At 39.0% G+C, this 20,267-nt stretch overlaps 1 protein-coding gene across 2 annotated transcripts in view; it reads left to right on the forward strand.

Moving 5' to 3' along the window:
• Positions 1–462: 462 nt before the first annotated feature.
• GPR155 (G protein-coupled receptor 155) overlaps positions 463–20,267 on the forward strand; it is a 54,237-nt gene continuing 34,432 nt past the window's right edge. The window contains exons 1-4 of one of the 2 annotated variants that reach the window (XM_058300627.2): positions 463–703; positions 5,509–6,001; positions 15,799–16,198; positions 19,642–19,807. In XM_058300627.2, coding sequence (XP_058156610.1) covers positions 5,539–6,001; positions 15,799–16,198; positions 19,642–19,807 — 1,029 coding nt within the window. In that variant the 5' untranslated portion in view covers positions 463–703; positions 5,509–5,538. The remainder of the gene's footprint in view (positions 704–5,508; positions 6,002–15,798; positions 16,199–19,641; positions 19,808–20,267) is intronic. The other variant, XM_058300628.2, reaches the window with a different exon arrangement.

Raw genomic sequence — 20,267 nt, forward strand, 5'->3', positions numbered from 1 at the left:
CAATTGTTAAAGCTTTACAGATATATTGGTCTCTTCTGGTTTAGAAAAGTGATCAAAATCACACTGTCTACGCTCTCGGGCAGTAGTTCTTAACATTTTTTGTTTCACAGGCCCCTCTGTCAGGTGAAAACCACGCACCCCTCCCTTCCTATCTCCCCTACCCCTCGTTGTGAACTCCTGCTCTAGGGGAAGTAAGGAGGCAGAATTCGGTCCCAGAGCTGACTCCAAGTCTTCGCTTTTAAACTCTCTGCTTTAATACGGACTAGGTTGACCAGGAGAGCAACTGGCAGATCACACGAGGCCAGGGTTGTAAAGAAAAGAGCAGAGGCCTCGCAGAGCTGAGCCCTCTAACAGCCCAGGGTGGAGCCAGCAATACTTATGACCCCGAGCCGCCATCTTGCGGGAGCGGGGCAGCCGGAAACGCAGCGGCGGAGGCCTCCAGCTCCGCGACGCGCGCGCGGCGGGGCGGGGCCAGCGGGCGGGGCCGGGGCGGTCCCGGTGGCCGCCGCGGGGCGGAGCTGACCCGGCTGCGGCTCGCCGGCGCCTCGCTTTCTCCGCACGTTCCAGGATTTCTTCACCCCACTCTGGGCAGCCCTCGGCAGGGAGGGTCGGGGCGGGATATGAGGAGGAGTTCCTACCTGCTTGATCCGTCGCGAGCGCCGGCAGCCTCCTCCTCGCGGCCTTGGGGCCACAGACTTGGAAGGTGAGGTGGCTCCCCAGGGCGCGGACCTGGCCGGGTGCTGGCTTGACCTGACGGACACCCGGCGCCCCCGCCTCCGCCCCTCGGGTGTGGGCGGGTGGGCAGCGCCTCGCCCGCCGCTCCCGGGCCCCGGGGCCTGCGCCTGCCCGCCTCTGCCCCGCAGCACCTGCCCCTGGGACGTGCGGGGCCATTGGGGAAGGCTTGTGCAGGGAAAGGGAAATGGCTCGTCCCCCCTGGTGACAGAACTACCAGCGCCCCATTGCGCAGACCTGCCCACCCTTTCCTTCTCGGACTCTACTTTTCCCCGACAGCCCCCACCACCCTCCGGGAGCTTCTGTCCAGGTTCCTGGAGCGTTGCACCAAATTTTCGTCCTTACCCCATTGGGAAGCTTGTCAGTAACGGTGACGCTGTGACTCATGCCCTGGGAGGCTGAGCGACCACCACCTTTCTCTCCTCCCAGCCTCAGACCCCAGGCTGTCTTTCCATTTCCTCTGCTGACTTCCCAGGTTGTTGGGTGGCAACTGCTGTCTGGTTAGGTCCTCTCCATACTCTTTATCTTGGAAGGCCAAAGTCTTGTCTCTGCCGACAGGGAAGGGGAAAGAAGCTCCCACCCTGGCTATCTAGGGAAGACATTTGGTCCTCTGAAAGTAGGTGGGAGTGAGTGGGTGGTCTGACTGTTGCCGCTGTAGAGTACCACTCCATTCTGCTTTTCAGATGGGATACAGGATGTTGGGTGTGTGAGAAACTGGCGGACGGAGTTCAAAGCTTTCTCTGAAGTTAGCCAGACTCTTCCCCTACTCCCATTTTCACTAAATAATAGCAGTTACTGACAATTTCAATGGTTCGCTGATGTTATCCCAACCAAATATGAAGTGTCCAGACGGTTTTTATACAGAGCATTTCTCCATTCCCTGCCCCTGTGTGTTCTGCAACAGGCCTTCCTTTTTAATAAGATGAAAACACTGGATGTAATTTTTTAAAAACTTCCCTTGGTGTAGTTCCTGTTTATTTCAAAGAATGCTTCAGAAAGCATATTTTCCTCCCCTTTGAAAAAGAATAATCTTTTTTGATTATTTAGACTTTCCTTCAGTTAGAAGGTGGTGCATTTATAATACTGAAAAATCTCATGGGAAGGGGCAGATTCCTTTTTGAAGTTTTTCTCTTAATTTTTGACTAATTAAAAATTAAACCTGGGCCTTGCTATCACTACTTATTACCTTGAGAATAATGAAGAGTTCTCTCTTCACAAGCTAACAACCATTTACCATTTAAAGATCAACCTAAATTAAATTCAACTCCTCCTAATTGAGAAGCCTAAAAACGAAAGCTGAAAACCTTATGATCCATCCCATCCCTCTGTTTTAGTTGGAGGAGAGCATGGGGGGAACAAACTGTATTTAATTCATTACCATTCTTCTTAATATTAGGACTACAACTACTAATAGCAATTGCTACCATTCCTTGAGAGTTTACTTACTTTGTGATAAACTACTGTGAAAATCTGTGTAAAATCTCCAGTCCTCACATTATACCTCTGAGGAGGTTTTCACTCTTATTTTACAGTTGAGGAAACTAAGGTTCAGGGAGGCTTTTGCCCAAGGAGTTGATAAGTGAAAAGGCCCGAAATTGGGTCTACAATTGTTTGACTCCAAAGCCTATGCTCTTTTCAATGAACTACTGTTAGTGTAGTTAAAACCATTGGTTAAGGAAATTATTGGGTTTAATTTAAATTTTCTGTGATCTATGTATCTTAAAAAAAAAGACAAAAAACAAATTTTAAAAATTATTGGAATGTATTGATTTGTTAGTGTGGTACAAATAAGTGGTTGTGGAAAATATGAGTTGTTAACGCATACAGGCAATCTTTAAAAAAACATCAGAAGGCCTGACTAGTTTACCACCTTATTCTTTCATTTTCCACATTTCTTCAGGGCTCCCAGTGTTCAGCACCTTTGTTTAATTGTTAACAGCTTCTTACTTCAAGTATGGGTACTTGTACTGAGGAGTAATTTTCCCAGGATATAATTTGACTCTTATTTGGTAAACTTTTAAGTATGTGAGTATTGTAAATTTCATATATTGACCACTCCTATCTAATCCTGGTAGAAAAATACTTGTTCTAATCCAGTTTAAATGTACATTTTAAAAATGGTCCAGTTTACACTAGGGTAGCATAGAGAAAATTATCTTTTACATAGCCCACATAATAGTTGTTGCTGGTCTCTGGCTTGCCATCCCAGTATTTTTAATATGAGTGGGGGTGGCGGACTTGGCCCAGTGGTTAGGGCGTGCGTCTACCACATGGGAAGTCCACGGTTCAAACCCCGGGCCTCCTTGACCCGTGTGGAGCTGGCCCATGTGCAGTGCTGATGCGCACAGGGAGTGCCCTGCCACGCAGGGGTGTCCCCTGCGTAGGGGAGCCCCAGGTGCAAGGAGTGGGCCCCGTAAGGAGAGCCGCCCAGCGCGAAAGAAAGTGCAGCCTGCCCAGGAATGGCACCGCACACACGAGAGCTGACACAACAAGATGATGCAACAAAAAGAAGCACAGATTCCCGTGCCACTGACAACAACAGAAGCAGACAAAGAAGACACAGCGAATAGACACAGAGAACAGAAAACCGGGGTGGGGATGGGAAGAGAAATAAATAAATAAATCTTTTTAAAAATAATAATATGAGTAGGTGTTCAAGAATTTAATCTGGGTATTGTAAATTTCAGGAAGCATGAACTCTTTTACTTTTTAACTTAAATAAGGCTACTTTAGATGGCTGGCCTAGAATAATCACTTAGAAATTTGCAATTGTTACCCAATTAATTTCAAATTACTAATAAGTGCTGTTTAGTTGCAGAGCTGTCTAAACCTTATGTTCATTGTGTTGCTTGCAGCAAGAGAGAAATCTGATAATTATTTTAATGTTAGCATAAAGAATTTGTTCCTTGCTTGAACATTTTCTGAACATGTTTAGAACATTTTAGAGCATATTTTGTGTTCAACATTTGAACATCTTTAGAACACATTTTGTGTTCTTAGGCCTGTTAATATACTACAAAATTTAGAATACTTTATCATTCAGAAAAACAAAAAGATTTCTGTCTATAAACTAGATAGTGCTTGAAAGTGAACATTAATACATTAAAGAGTAAAAGGTTTATATAAGAGCAGATTGTTATTTTAGTCATTCATCAAAAGGGAAAAAAAAAATTATTGTCTCCTATGTGCCGTCCATTGTCCTGGGTGTTAGGGACACAGCAGTGAGCGAAAACATGCATAGATCCTGTTTCTGTGGAATTTAAAGTCTAGCGAAGTAGACAGACCCAAACCACTCTCATGCATACTATAATTACAAACTGAGAAAAGTGGCCTAAAGGAAAGGAGCAAGATTCTACTTGAGAAAGAATCCTGACCTTGACTATGGTCATAGAAGCCTTAACTGAAGAAGAGACTCCTGAACTCTGGGATTTGGAGAGTGAGTAGGTGTTAGTTATGTGGGTAAAGGAGAGAACATTCTAGAGTGAACTGCATCTGTAAAGTTTCTGTGGCTCAAAGGGCCTATGGGCATTCAGAAGGGCCAGTGTGTATATCTGTTGTGAAAGGGACTAAGGGTAGGTTGACGAGATGCCATCATTCTTTCATTCTTTTTTATAGTCTTCAAAAGTTATAGTTAACTGTTTTTTTTTAAGATTTATTTTATTTATTTGTTCCCCCCACCCCAGTTGTTTGTGCATGCTGTCTCTTCTCTGTGTCCATTTGCTGTATGCTCTCTATGTCTACTCGTCTTCTCTTTAGGAGGCACTGGGAACCAAACCTGGGACCTCCCATGTAGGAGAAAGGCATTCAATCGTTTAAGCCACCTCAGCTCTCTGCTTTGTTGTGTCTCTCATTGTCTTTCCTCTTTATATATCCTTGTTGTGTCATCATATTGCATCAGCTTACCGTGCCTGCCCATTGTCCCAGCTCGCTGTCTTATTCATCTTCTCCAGGAAGCATCGAAAACTGAACCTAGGACCTCCCATGTGGTAGGTGGGAGCTCAATTGCTTGAGACATATCCACTTCCCTATAGTTTAACTTTTAAATGATTACTCTGGGGGGGTTGGGGCGGTGGGGTTGAATGGGACCTCATATTTTTTTAATGTAATTTTTAAAAATAAATAATTAAGAAAAAAATGATTACTCTGTGCAGATGTGATTCTAAGGATTGAATAATCTCACATTCCTATGAGGCAGGTACTATTACCACCATTTCATAGATGAGAAAAGGGAGGCACAGAATACTTGGTGCTGGTTCAAAGTTGGTAACTGATATGCTACTACTCTTCTTCCTATCCTATACTCAAGTGTGACCAGAAAAAACCCTCTGGTGCAGGGTGATTCCTCCATGTAGCCCTGGAAACTTCTGGAATTTCTGGAGAATTTGGATGCAGATGGACACTCAGCGGAGGCTCATAGGGCCCCATGCTCTTAACACTTGGCAGAGCTCAGTCGTGGATTTTTGGAGAGGATCATGAGGCATCACTGCAGTGTAATATTTGTGGATCTTATTTTACTTATGGCTGATACTAACTATAGAACAGCAACATGAACTTTATTTTGAGCTGACCGACCTTTGAGAATAAAGATATTGTTAGCAGTCCCCCACACCCCCACTTTTTTTTTTCCATCGTATTTCTCCCTGGTGTTAGTTGAAGAAAGTATGTATATTTATTTGGCTATATAAAAAGGCAGTCGGTATAGATTTACCAGTGTACCATTTCAACTAGAATTCTTCTTGTTAATTTTCACACTGAATCTTTTTTTTTTTTTTCCAGAAATTTGGTTGAAGTTGGAGGGTGAGAGAAATGAATTCTTTTTCTGATTTACCTGCAGAGAACATTACCATTGCCATCAATACGAGTAAGATGTCTGCAACAGTGACACATGGATTTAATTCCACCAGTGGTCCACCTTCAATGTCAATAACAAGGCTTTTTCCAGCTTTACTAGAATGCTTTGGCATAGTCCTTTGTGGCTACATAGCAGGAAGAGCCAATATCATAACATCAACACAGGCCAAAGGACTAGGAAATTTTGTCTCCAGATTTGCACTTCCAGCTTTATTATTCAAAAACATGGTTGTACTTAATTTTTCCAATGTAGATTGGTCTTTCCTTTATAGTATCTTAATTGCCAAAGCATCTGTGTTTTTCATTGTATGTGTATTGACCTTATTGGTCGCCAGTCCTGATAGTCGATTTAGCAAAGCTGGACTATTTCCTATTTTTGCTACACAAAGTAATGACTTTGCATTGGGATATCCTATAGGTAAGTTATTTTTTATATTCATCAGTTTTTAGAAAGTTCAAGTGTTTTAGGAGGTAACGGAATTTAAGCCTTTAATTTATCCCAGGTTTTATTACTTTTTTGTATCTAAGAAATCTTTCATGATTTTTTTCCCTTAAATATGTTTTAATTATGTTTTCCTCAACTTCAGAGTTTGAGGATCCTTCAAACATCTAGCTAAAATAAATGGTCATATCCTAATAAACTTTGTGAATAGTCTTTCTAATAACATTCTTTTTCTTCTCAGTACTCACATATGGAAGTTTAATTTCCAGAAGGAATCAGATTCTCATTTAAATTATGTAAAAAAAGATAGCCATTTGTCTATATAAAAAGAGTAATTATTGAATATTAGTGATGGGAATTTGAGTGCTTTCCCCCTCCTTTATTTTTCTTACCATCTAGATTATATATTATTTTTACATTAACTTGTCATTCAGCATTTCAATGCACTTTAGTTGAAGTTAATTTCTTGTTTAAGAAGAAAATGGTGAGTACTTTTTTACCTTTCCAACTTTTTCTTCTTTACCTTTCCAACTCTAAGAAGCCTAATTTTATATTTGTATGTGTGCATGTTTTCCCAATGAAAAATAAACATACCAGTTTGGGATGTTGGGATATCTTGAAGGGAAACATACTCTTTATTTTTTCAGAATAGTCTGCCACCAAGAAAATGTATACCTATTGACTACTTTTAAAATATTTTTAAGTTAAAGTTTATGTTGTCCTTTGATCATGTTTCATGATGTGAGGACTTGAATTGATATTATGTATCAATTTACTCTTAGACATCTGTTTGTGCCACTGCTTGTGCTAGGTGCTGCTCCTGCAAAATTCTTATACACATGGAACTTAAATTTCAGTGGACACTTCTTGAACTTGATAACTGCACCTAAGGTGGTTACATAAGTGAATATCCTTATTCTCAAGAAATGTACATGGCAGTATTAAGGGTTCAAGGAGCTTGATGTATACAACCTACTGTCAAATGGATAGATAGATAGATAGATAGATAGATAGATAGATAGATAGATAGATAGACAGATAGAATGATATGGCTGTAATAGTCAGCCCACAGGGGAACTGATGCAATAACCAGAACTCTCTTGGCTTTTATAAAGGGTATTTATTTGGGGTAGAAGCTTAACAGTCACAAGGCCCTAAAGTGTCCAACTCAAGGTACCATGAGAGATACTTTCTCTTATCCAAAGTCATTTGCCACATGTCTGCGAGGGTTCAGACTTCCTTCTTCCTCTTAATTCTCCATGGTCCCGGCTTCTTCTGATCTCAGCTACAGACTGGCATAGGCTCGTCTCCCTCCCCAGGGCTTGTTGGGGCTCATTTCTTTCTGGGCTCAGATGCTCTCTTCTCTTCACAAGGTCAGCTGTAGACTATCAGGCTCATCACTCTTCCTGGGGCTGCAGGATCCTCTGACATGTCTAATGAGCTATCTCCCTCCGTGTTCTTCTCTGTATGTACTTCTGTGTGAGAAGTTATCAGCCCAAGAGGGCGGGGATTCAACTCTGAGTTGCACTGTAATGATGTGGTTGAATCAAACCCTAATCTTAACACAATTTAATCAGACATCTTAGCTAAATCTAACACAATCAAAGGGTATCACACCCAGAGAAACAGACCAGTTTACAAACATAATCAATATCTCTCTTTGTAATTCATAAATAATATCAAACTCCCACAATGGCAAATATGGCAAAATGTTAAAATTGGAAGAGCTGGGTATCTGGGTGGAGTGGTGGGGATATGGGTATGTTGGAGTTCTCTGTATGAGGTTTGTATTATTTTTGTAACTGTTCTATGAGTTTGAAAGTATTTCAAAGTAAAAAGGTTTTAAAATTGTAGTAGGAAAATACATAATGAAATAAAAATTAATATACCATCCTGTGGTGACAAGGACCATAAGAAATAAAATGGTGTTGAGGCATAAGGATGGGGTGTGCTATTTGAGATAGGATGGTCAGTGAAGGCCTCTGATGATATGTCTGCTGAGCAGAGACAGAATGGAACTTCCTGAAAAGTATAATTGGGATGTCTCATTAATTTTCCAATTTCTTATCTAATTGTTTTAACCCACACTCCCCAATTTATTTGACTACTGTCACCAAAAGGATTCTCTCCCTTCTGCCTCTCACATATCAGAAACAGAGATACACCTAAAAAATTAAATAACTATGAATAGAGCAGGAAGCGTAAAGAGAAGGAAAATGAGGCTCCTGGATAACTAAGTTGTAAATAGTCAGAAATTAGATATGTGTTCTTTTAAGTTTATTGAATTTTAAAATGAAGGATAAACCAAGCATTCTAATAAAGACTTTGGAAATAAAAGAGCAAGGAGTTAATATGTTTGTCCATCTCTTCAGGAACATTAATAATGTAGATGTGACAAGGCATTTGTGGTGTAAGGACCTTAGAAGTGGCTCAATACCACTTAAAATATTTAGTAAATATTATGTTTTAATTAAGACATGAACTTTATATATTTTTGTGGTATCATAGATTAGTAAGCCCATAACGAAACAGAACTAACATTTATAACTTTATAGTTTATAGAGTGCTTTCTTATTTGAGGTAGGGCAGATATTATTATCCTCATTTTCAAATAAGAAGACAGGCTTACAGAAATTATCTTATCCAAAGTCATACAGTTAACAGGTGACAGAGTAGAGGCCCCAAACCTTGTTCTTCTGGTTCTGAACACTAGGCAGTTATATAACTTGCCTATTTAATCTTCAGAAGATGTAACCAGCCCTTGTAATACATGAGTTTCAGAGAATCAAAGTTTTTTTCCTCTATAATATTGTAACAATATTCCATAAAATGAGTAGCAGTGGTAAAAGATCTATTAGATTAGTCCATTTTAAAAGTGAGAGAAAATCTCCAAATTAAAAAGGTAATCAGCCATTTTCATTACTGTCTTCCTTATGTTCCACATTGAATCAGTGAACCTGGTAATAATCTTGTTCCCAGTGAACCCAATTTCCTTGATGATTATGTTTGTAGATTTTAAGTAGTAATTTTTATGTTTTTGTTTTTTAATCAAATAATATAAGAACTCTTGTAACATTAGGTAGTAGACAATAACTTTACCAAAAACCAATAGTATAGACAAGTGTTTTCTTACACACCTGCAAATTGGAGATGTGATACAGAATTTTAATGTATCTGCTGCCTGATGTTCTGGTTCTCCATGCCTATCTGCCATCTGGGCTTATACAGGGTGAACAGGGAAGATTCTCTTGACTCTAGAGAGGCCTAAAGACCATTTCTGTTCGCTTTGTGGCCCTCTCAGGGATTCTCACTCTTCTTTTGCATATGAGCATCATGGGTTAGAAGAATTGTCCTTTTTAAGACTGAATTTGTTCCACAACATCCATCCAATTTACAGGTTACTCAGGAAATGCTGGCAACAAGAGGGCAGACAAGTTAATAAAGAAAAAGGATAATCATGTTTCCTTTATCTCTATACTATGACTATTATAATGATCTATGAAATTACATACTCAAGTGACAGATTACAGTACATTATTACATATTAAAAAAACACAACTCACTGTTTTGTAGAATAATTCTTTTTTAAGGTAACTTAAAGAAATCTGAATGTAAGAATAAACTAAGAATTTACCAAAGTGAAATGTTGATTTCAGCAAATCAGAATGGTTCCCTTCCTCTGTCATTAAAAGATACTAATAGGGCATAGTTAAGTCCTATAATTTATTCTTCAAACAATGCTGATAGCATAAGTACCCTGACTAATCATAATTATGCTCTAGTGCTTGAGCTGTAAACAGAAAGGAAATGAAGCATTTAACTATATGCCATTAAATAATAAAATGATCTTGTCTGGGTCTTTGTGTTCTTTGCTGGGGATTGAAACCCCGCAGGAATCAAAATAGGAGCCACAGTGGGTGGTTAATTTTGTCTGTTAGCTCTTCAAAGCTATATAATAATTCCTCATGGTGGGGTTCTCCCCTCCCCCAAGAGGCTTATTTATAAGCATTAAATAATTAGATCTTAATAGTTGATATAATGATTATAAATCTAATTTTAGTTAATATAGGTCACTGCTTTCATATGTATTCTTTTCTGATTACATATTTCAGTTAGGTAACAAAAAAAAAAAGGGCTGCCAAATTATAGATAAAGATGTAATGTTAAGCAGTGGCAGAGATGGACTAAAATTCCTGTGTTAAGCCGTATTCTATTATTTTAACAAGTATTTATTCACAAATTTTGCTCTGCCCCCTAGCCTATACTTTTCCTTTGTACATCTGTTCAAATGACTTAAAATACCTCAATAGTAACCTGCTTTATAAATATTCAGAATATACTAAAAAAAGAAAAAAATATTCAGAATATATAAAAGGTAAAAAATTCGGATATAAAAAGAAATAGATTAGCTGATAATTAGATAGCAATTAATTTGTTACAGAATATATTTTTATGATGTCTGAATGCTCTTGATGTTCACTGATATTAGTTTAGGTCATGCAGCAAATGTTTTCAGATGTGCTCAGCACTGTGCTGGAGCCTGTCGGTTCATTAATGGGGCCTTCAAGGACTTTAGATCTTTTGAGACAGCACTAATATGGAACAAAGTACCTCTGCCATCCAGAAAACAGGAGGTCAAGCTGTAGATTGAAGAATTGTGGAAGAAACAGCACCTGGAACATCTCAATAGTAGGCAAGATCTGGATAAGAAAGAAAAGGTTTCAAGAAGTTAGGAGATGATGGTAGGATCAGCATGTGGAAGTGGCAATTATGGTGGTGTTTGGTGTGATGATGGCATTAAACTGACTTGACATGGAGATTTTGCATTGAGGAAGAGTAAGAGATGAGATGTATAAAATAAGGAACCTATTGTGGGATTGGGCTGTGAATGTAAAAAAAAAATGTTTTTAAACAACAGTTATAGTGCTAGAATATCTAATTTGGAAATCAATAGAAAGAATTTGTGAAATTTTACATAATAAAATGTTTAACTGCTGCTTCATTTGGGGGACATTGTAGACCTGTGTTTGTGTATAGGGAAAAAAAAGATAAAAAGTAGGTTTTAGCTGGTAAAAACAAGGAGTACTTCTAAAAGTTATGTAATTTAGTTACATAACTTTAATGGGACATGTGCATATTATCAACTGAACTTAGGTTTTCTGAGTAAGTAAACAAATATATTTTCCTACTTTGTGTTACTTTATCTCAGTGTCAAGTGAGAAGAAACCTAATCTTTCACATTTTCCACATGATTGCCTCTCTCCTTGTAAGTGATTGTGGTTGTTCTTTCTTCTTTCTTCTTAATTTCAAGTCAATTATGATTCAGCCTTTATATGCATTAATTGGATAATTTCAGGACCCATTGCCAAAAATGCTCTAGAAACAAGTTTGTTTACTACAAGAGTCTATCTGAATTGCCCAGGTCAACCCCACACCAAGTCAGCAACCTTCTTGTCCACCAGGAATCTGCTAGAAGTCTAACCCCCAACTCCCACTCCCCTTCATGCATATACATTTTATGCAATAGTTACAGTCTAAAGTCATCATGTGTAGTCAAACCCTTTAAAAACAATCCCTTAAGAAAACCATAAGGCCTGCCCTGATGAAGATGGTGGAGTGAGAGTTTTCAGCACTGTATCCTCCCACAGAAGCTTTGAACAACCAGTAAGAAATGACAGAAACATCCTTCCCAAAGCTCCAGAAAACAGTTAAAGGACTGCAGTAATAGAACACATGTGAACCAAGAAAATGGCAATAGGATCCTGTGGCCCCTCGGCTGGCCCCAACGCTACCCCTCACCAGCTCGGGCACAAAGCCTGTACCCATCCCCAGTGTAGATTCCTGGTCCTCAGTTCCAGAGGGAGTAAAGTAACTCTCATGCATATACTGGGAGCTTGTACCCCTGGCCCAGTCTTTCTGGTGGTGGATGAGGGACTTGCCATCCCAGACCTCGCCCTGCATGTAAAAGGCAGCTCATGAAGCTCTCCTGCCCAAAGCTGTGGGAAAACAGTCAAGTTGTGCTGCCTGGGTCAAGGGATTGCTGGCTGTAGGACATTCAGTGCAGTGCATAAGACCACGAAGAAACTCTCCTAGAGAAGAACATTCAGAACGTTGTAAATGGAAATTTCCAGGGCCATAGGCACATACCCAAGACAAGATTCATGCACAGAAAGGACCAGGGAGGCCCCTATGCTTTGGGCTGGAACTATTCTCCAAACTCATTGTATGGATAGGCCTGAAGGAGAGTGCTAGCCACAGATAAATCTGCAAGGTCTGAGAAAAGTGTTTTCTTTTTTTTTTTTTAGCTCCTAGATTCAAGGAAAACTAGGAAGGGGTGGTTCAGCCTTAGAAACCATCAATGAGGAGGACCAGACCTGGGACATATCAAACAAACACTTTTAAAAAATGGTCCTAAATATGCTCAAAGCTAAAGGAAAACATGGACAGAGAACTAAAGGAAGTCAAGAAAACAACAGATGGACACAAAGAGAATGTCAATAGATGATAATTATGGAAAGGAACCAGAGCTGGTGACCCTAGTATCAGAAACTAAAATTTTCTCTAGAGGGGTTCAGTAGCAGATTGGAGTTGGCAGAAGAAAGAATCAGAAAACTTGAAGATACAACAATTGAAATCAATCAGTCTGAGGAGGAGAATGAAGAAATAATAAACATGAACAGAGCCTGAGGAACCTATGGGACAGCATTAAGTGTACCAATATATGCATAGTGAGTGTCTCAGAAGAAGAAGAAAGGCAGAGAGAATATTTTTAAAAATAATGTCTGGAAACTTCCCAAATTTAATGAAAGACATGAATATACACTTCCAAGATGGTCAGCAAGCTTCAAACAGGATAAACCCAAACAGACCCATGCTGTGGCATATTTTAACCAAACGGAAATATCAAAGATAAAGAGAATTCTGAAAGCTGCAAGAAAGAACCAATGTATCACATATAAAGGACCCTCAGTAAGATAAAGTGCCGATTTCTCATCAGAAACCCTGGAACCAAGAAGGCAATGGGATGATATAGTTAAACTGCTGAAAGCAAAATATTGCCAACCAAGAATTCTGTATCTGGCAAAACTGTCTTTCAAAATGAGGGAGAGATTTAGATTTTCTCCCATAAGCAAAAACAGGGAGTCCATCACCTACAAGAGTTCTGCATATTGAAAGGAAAGGACACTAGGCAATGGATTGAAGCCACATGAAGAAATAAAAATCTCCAGTGATGGTAGCAGCATGAGTAAACGTAAATGGATATTATTGACTTGTAACTCCACTTTTTACTTCCTACAGCACCTAAAAGTTAAATGCATAAAATGTAATGATAAATCAGTGGTTTTAGAGGTATAATGTATAATTTGTGACAAGAACTACATAAAGGTGGGGGAATAGAAGGTTATAGGAACATAGTTTGTATGTACTTTTGAAGTTAATTTGGTATCAAAGTAATACCACATGAGCGAAGGTAGGTAGGATTAACATCCTCCTTGTTATTTTGTGCCACTTCTGGGTCTTTACCCTCTGCTCTTTTGTAAAAACTTCTTTTTGGTTTATGCTGTCTGACTGGACCACTTCTCATTGTTGTCATCCACTGACCTCATTTTACTCATAACCTCTGTTTCGCTGAAGGTGTTAATATCTGGCTCACTGCCATCTTCTCTACCCCAAGTTTTTGCCATTATCTCATTTGACTTTAGCATCCACGTGAACTATCCATCAAATTCTCTGACCTCGTGATTCCTTGACCTCCTCATCTTTTCAATGAGTTTTCCTCTACTCCACTTTGGCCACAAGCCATTTCCAGATAGCTCACTATCTGATTTACTCCACACTCTTAAACTTCCAACTCCACTTAATTCTTGGACTTAATAAGGACATCTAGTCTCAGACCACTCTCCTTCAGTCAGCCATCTCCCATCTTCACTTATTTTCCTATATAGCTTGGACTCCGTGGACCATCTCTTTAACTCTTTGAGGTGAAGTCAGTAATCTTAGCTCCCTTTCCCCCTATCCTTCTATCTCACCCTACCCTGGCAGATAGCCCCATTTTTTTTTTTTTTTTTTTTTTTTAAGAAACTGGGGATTGAACCCAGGACCTCATACATGTGAAGCAGGCACTCAACCACTGAGCTACATCCATTCCCCAGTGAGAGTTGGTTTTTTTGTTTGTCTGTTTCTTTTGTTTTTAGGAGGTACCAGGGATCGAACCCAGGACCTCGTACATGGGAAGCAGGCACTCAACCACTTGAGCTACATCTGCTCCCTAATATCCCAATTTTGAATTAATAGTAGGCCCTTCTCCTGACTCATCAGTCAAGGTCATCTTTTCTGCTGGCTATTCCTGTCAATCAGGTAAGCATATTCAAGTCTCATCTTAAATCAGACCCCCTCCATCTTCATGTCTCCCTGTTAGCTTTTTTCAAGCTTCAGTCTTTCTCCTCTCTTTCTGAAGCAAACTTAAGGATTTTCATTTTTTTCAGTCCCTCACCTCCTGTTCTCTCTTCAATCTTCTGTAATCAGACTTCTGCCTCACTACCCTCTTCAAGAGTACTGACAACCACCCTGTTATTATCACTTAAACATCTAGTTTAAGTTTACTTAAATGTTTAATTTAGGGTACTAGATTTTTAATTTGAAATGTTTTTTTAAAAAAGTCTACAGTTCTGTCCCTTTTATTTATTTTTGTCATCATTCCCCCCTCCCCAGATGGCTCCCTTGTCTGTCTGTTTGTTGTTTCCGCTTGTTGTCTATTTACTGTTTCTGCTCATTGTGTTATGTCTGCTCATTGTGTCTGCTTGTTGCATCTGCTTATTTTCTTTAGGCGGCACCAGGAACTGAACCTGGGACTTCCCATGTGGGAGGTGGGAGCCCAACTGCTTGAGCCACATCCACTTCCTCTCCCGTTTATTTTGTTGTGGTAAAATACATAATATAAAATTTGCTATTTTAGCCATTTTTAAGTGTATGGTTTAGTGACATTAGTCAAATTCATAATGTGCAACAATCACTATTTCCAAAGTTTTTCATCACCTCAAGCAGAAATTCTTTACCCATTTAGGCAATAACTCACTATTTCCCCCTCCCTCAGCCTCAAACCTTACTTTCTCAATGAGTATGGCTATTCTAATTGTTTTATGTAAGTGGAATCATATAATATGTGTCCTCCTGTGTCTGGCTTATTTCACTCAGCTAATGTTTTCAAGGTTTACCTGTGTTGTAATATCTATCAGAGCTTTTTATGGGTGAATATTATTCCTCTGTATGTCTATATGACATATTGCTCATCCATTCATCTGTTGGTGAACACTTGGGTTGTTTCCACTTTTGGCTATCATGAATAATGCTGCTTTGTGAACATTGGTGTACAGGTACCTGTGTGAGTCCCTGTTCTCAATTCTTTTCAGTATATACCAAGAAATGCAATTGTTGGGTAATCTATTATTTGTTTTGAGACTAGTCTTAGCCTTTAGATACTCGAAATTAGTGAGGTTGTACTAGAACTAATAAAAAAGTTATTTTATCATTTTATGAGCTAGATGACATTTAATATAGTATATTGCTCTTTCCTTTCAGTTTTATTACTAAAATTACCTTTTCCAAAATAGGCTATATAAGGTCATTCTGTACTACTTAGATTAATTTGTAATATGGTATAATTAAGCATAGAAAATGTTATATACATAATATGTTTGTAACATATGTCTGTAGTAATCATTGTATTTCTGTAGTAATCATTGTTTAAATCAATTTTAATTTTTGTTTTTCAGTTGAAGCTTTATATCATACTACATACCCAGAATATCTCCAGTACATTTATTTGGTAGCGCCAATATCTCTTATGATGTTAAACCCTATAGGGTTTATCTTCTGTGAAATCCAAAAGTGGAAAGACACTCAAAATGTTTCTCAAAATAAAGTAAAAATTGTGGGACTTGGACTTCTGCGTGTATTACAGAACCCAATAGTATTTATGGTCTTCATCGGCATTGCCTTCAATTTTATTCTTGATCAAAAGGTGCCAGTATATATGGAAAATTTTCTTGATGGGCTTGCAAATTCTTTTTCTGGATCAGCACTATTTTACCTTGGTCTTACAATGGTAGGAAAAATAAAGAAACTGAAGAAGTCAGCATTTGTTGTATTAATTCTTCTCATCACAGCTAAACTGTAAGTTTTGCTTATTTAACTTGGGGATTGTACTTGTTTAGCCAGTTCCTTGGGGTGCATCTGCAACTATTGTCTCCTGTGAATAGTCAGGCATTAACATCCCTCTTAATGGAGTAGTTGTGATTTAAAGGAAAGTGTGATGCTGGTATGTTATGGAAAGGCATTTCCTTATTCCATGTAGATTATTCTTCACATTTTTCTGACAGAGCATAAAGCCTATTGATTTCTCTGCAGCTTGTAAATAATTTTACTCAATATCTCCTGATATCTCAGTTTGATCATATTTTTAAAGGAATGTAGCAGGATTTCTGAGTTTTCTAAATCTATTAAAATCCTAAAGCCAAAAGCATCTTAGGATGATAACAATTTTAAATATAAACTTTATTTCATGAATTTGAGGAAAATGTTCTGTAATTCTGATGTTGCACTGTCTCAACTATATTGAGAATATGAATGATTATTATCAATTATCTGATTCTAGCCTGTCTCATAAAAATTTCTTATCAGCTCCTTAGTTCGTAGTTTTTTCAGCTTCCTCAGCTCATCAACAGTATAGTTATACTTCATGGTGCAGATGGCATAATTTTTACTGAAGGCTATCGCAGGGCACTCAGGGCATACTTAAGCATGGAATTCAGTTCCTGTAAACACAGTAAATTCATAAGACCAGTACCGTATGATGTCTTATTGATATTTTCAAAATAATAAAAATGAATATAGATTCTGAAAGTTATTTATGGTGGTGTTATGCTCCTCAGAAACAAAGTCTTAGTATTACCACAGTAATAAATATGGTCTAATAATACCAATATTATCAACTTCGACTTACAAGTAAAATTTAAATATTCTCATTTGTTATCTTTTATTTCTGGGTCTTAATATTTATTAGATCTTTTATTCTCTTGTATTAAAAAAATACTTTTTTTAAAAAAATTATTTATTTATTTATTTTTTAAAATTACATTATGAAAAATATGAGGTCCCATTCAACCCCACCGCCCCTGCCCCCCACTCCCCCCACAGCAACACTCTCTCCCATCATCATGACACATCCATTGCACCTGATAAGTTCATCTCTGAGCATCACTGCACCCCATAGTCAATGGTCCACATCATAGCCCAGACTCTCTCACGTTCCATCCAGTGGGCCCTGGGGGGGATCTATAATGTCCCGTAATTGTCCGTGAAGCACTATCCAGGACAACTCCACATCCCGAAAATGCCTCCACATCTCATCTCTTCCTCCCGTTCCCCACACCCAGCAGCCACCATGGCTATCGTTCCCACACCCATTCTATATTTTCTCTGTGGACATTGGATTGGTTGTGTCCATTGCACATCTATGTCAAGTGAGGGCTTAGATTCCATATGGGTACTGGATGCACTCCTCCCGCTTCCAGTTGTAGACACTCTAGGCTCCATGTTGTGGTGGTTGACCTTCTTCAACTCCATGTTAGCTGAGTGGAGTAAGTCCAATAAATCAAAGTGTAGGAGCTGAAGTCTGTTGAGGCTCTGGGCCTGGGTGTCATATTATCAGTCCAGAGATTCAAATCCCCTACATATATCTTAAACCCAGCACCAACTACAATTCCAATAAAGTAGCATGCAAGTCTTTTGAAAAGAGATCCCCTCTGAGTCCAATTCCATCACGCAGAAACACCAGCTCCAAAGAAGGGCTATCTGTCATGGCAGTGAACCCCTTCTGCCATGACCATAGAACCCGTGGGTCTCTTTATCCCTCAAAAGAACCAATACCTGGGATTGTATCTACTTTATCACAGTGTAGGAGCTGAAGTCTGTTGAGGCTCAGGGCCTGGCTATCATATTGTCAGTCCAGAGATTCAGATCCCCTAGATATATCTTAAACCCCAGCACCAACTACAATTCCAGTAAAGTAACATGAAAGGCTTGTGAAAAGAGATCCCATCTAAGTCCAGTTCCATCACGCAGAAACACCGGCTCCAAAGAAGGGCCAACTGACATGGCAGTGAACCCCATCTGCCATGACCATAGAACCCGTGGGTCTCTTTAGCCCTCAAAAGAACCAATACCTGGGGTTGTATCTACTTTATCTGTCTCTGAGACTCTGCTCAGGTGTGCATAAGGGCAATCCTTCTGACAACCTCCAGACTCTTTTTTAGAGACTCATAGCCATATAAACTCATTTCTCCTTTCCATTTCCCCCTTACATTAGGTCAAACAGCATTTTAAAGCCTTGTTATTATATGTAGACGGGGATATTCTGTTGGTCCGCGTTGAACCTTTAATTCAAGGTCATTTTCTAGTTGCATCTTCAGCTGTTATTTGGTAGTGATCCCTCGGTGCCAGGGAGGCTCATCCCCAGGTGTCATGTCCCATGCTGGGGGGAATGCACTGCATCTACATGCTGAGTTTGGCTTCGAGAGTGGCCACATTTGAGTAACATGAAGGCTGTCAGGAGGAAACTCCCAGGCACAATGCTACTCTAGGCCTTGTTCTTATTTCAGGCGTATAGGCTCACAAGCATAGTCATTAGTATCAGGAGCCCACTGTTGGACCCTCATTCCTTCCTGGTTCTTACTGTTGCACCTGGGGGACTGCCGCTGCTCCCCTAGGGACCACGACAGAGCCCCCCCGGCCAGTAACCCAGTACCCCCCCAGCTGTTGTTTTTAATTGTTTCCACTATGAATATATCCAAACATTACCATGCACCCTGGACATATGCCCTGTATAACTCCCTGTCAACCATATATAGCCTGTCAATAACATCCCATACCAGTATTCCTCCGCCACCATTGTTGAACCACTCGGTGATCCAAAACTTCCTGTAAAGCGAAGCCCAATATAATCTCAGGTTCCCTTACTAGTAAAATGGAATATAGTGATGAGTTTAAAGGTTAGATCTAGAGTATGTATTGATTTGGAAAAATTCTACATCCTATCTTTTTCTTTTTTTTCCTAATTATTGAGCTTCTCTTCACAAGAGTCTTAGATCACAGTAATTCATATATACAATATATTTAAAATCCTAATCAAAGTAAGATCAGTATTTTTTTTCTCCAAGAGTAGTTCAGTAATTTTCCTGGAAAAAGTTCTTATTCAGGTTTTTAATATTCCAGTAGGCCCCTAAGAGGAAGCAAGAAACAACAGCTCTAATTGCAATTTCTACCAATTTTTTGCAAGAAAATTATTTGTAGACCAAAAAAAATTCTTTTCCTCCTAATCCCTGATGTTTTAAGTTTTTCCCAGAATATTGTTACTTTTTAAATGGCTGCAAGTTGAATTTTTGATGTTTTTAACAAAATCCACAAGTTAGGCAGGCAGAGAACGTGTGCATGTAAATAGATACATACCTTCTGGGCAAGAGAAGAATAACCTAGTGCCAAGTTCACCAGGGCATTCTGCTACTTGAGGACCAGCATGCTTTGATATTAAGTGAATGATACATTTCTTGTCTCTTTAGCCTGGTGCTGCCACTTCTGTGCAGAGAAATGGTGGAACTTTTGGACAAGAACGACAGTGTAGTGAACCATACAAGTTTATCAAATTACGCATTTTTGTATGGTGTCTTTCCTGTAGCACCGGGAGTGGCTATCTTTGCAACACAGTTCAACATGGAAGTAGAGATTGTATGTATATACTGCTTTCTAAGTTTGATTGTTCATGTGGTTAGCAGAAAATAAAATTTTAAAACAAGAAATCAGCATTCCTTTTATGAGAACTTAATATCTCTAAGCTACCTCACTGTAAATAAGGAAGAATCAATCGTGTAACATATATGAAGTTATTTAGTCTGGGACCTTTATTCAGCCATGACTTTTTCCATTAGTCTCTTTTAGTTTCAAGGATGCTTTTGCTTTGCTTCTATTAAATCTGCAAGTTATTTGCAGAAGAGTAACTTGAAATTTTGAGGGGAAAAACAAAGTCTTATTCATTCATTGATAATTCAACCACCAGATGCAAAATAAGACATAATTATCTGCAATTAATAGCAAAAATTAGTTAACACCAAATTACATTGTGTGTGGTGTACATGCTATCTGCAGCATTAAAAAAAAACTTTTTTAAATAAAATATGAGGAAACTCAG

Source organism: Dasypus novemcinctus, chromosome 7, assembly GCF_030445035.2.
Source record: "Dasypus novemcinctus isolate mDasNov1 chromosome 7, mDasNov1.1.hap2, whole genome shotgun sequence".
Classification (NCBI taxonomy): Eukaryota; Metazoa; Chordata; class Mammalia; order Cingulata; family Dasypodidae; genus Dasypus; species Dasypus novemcinctus.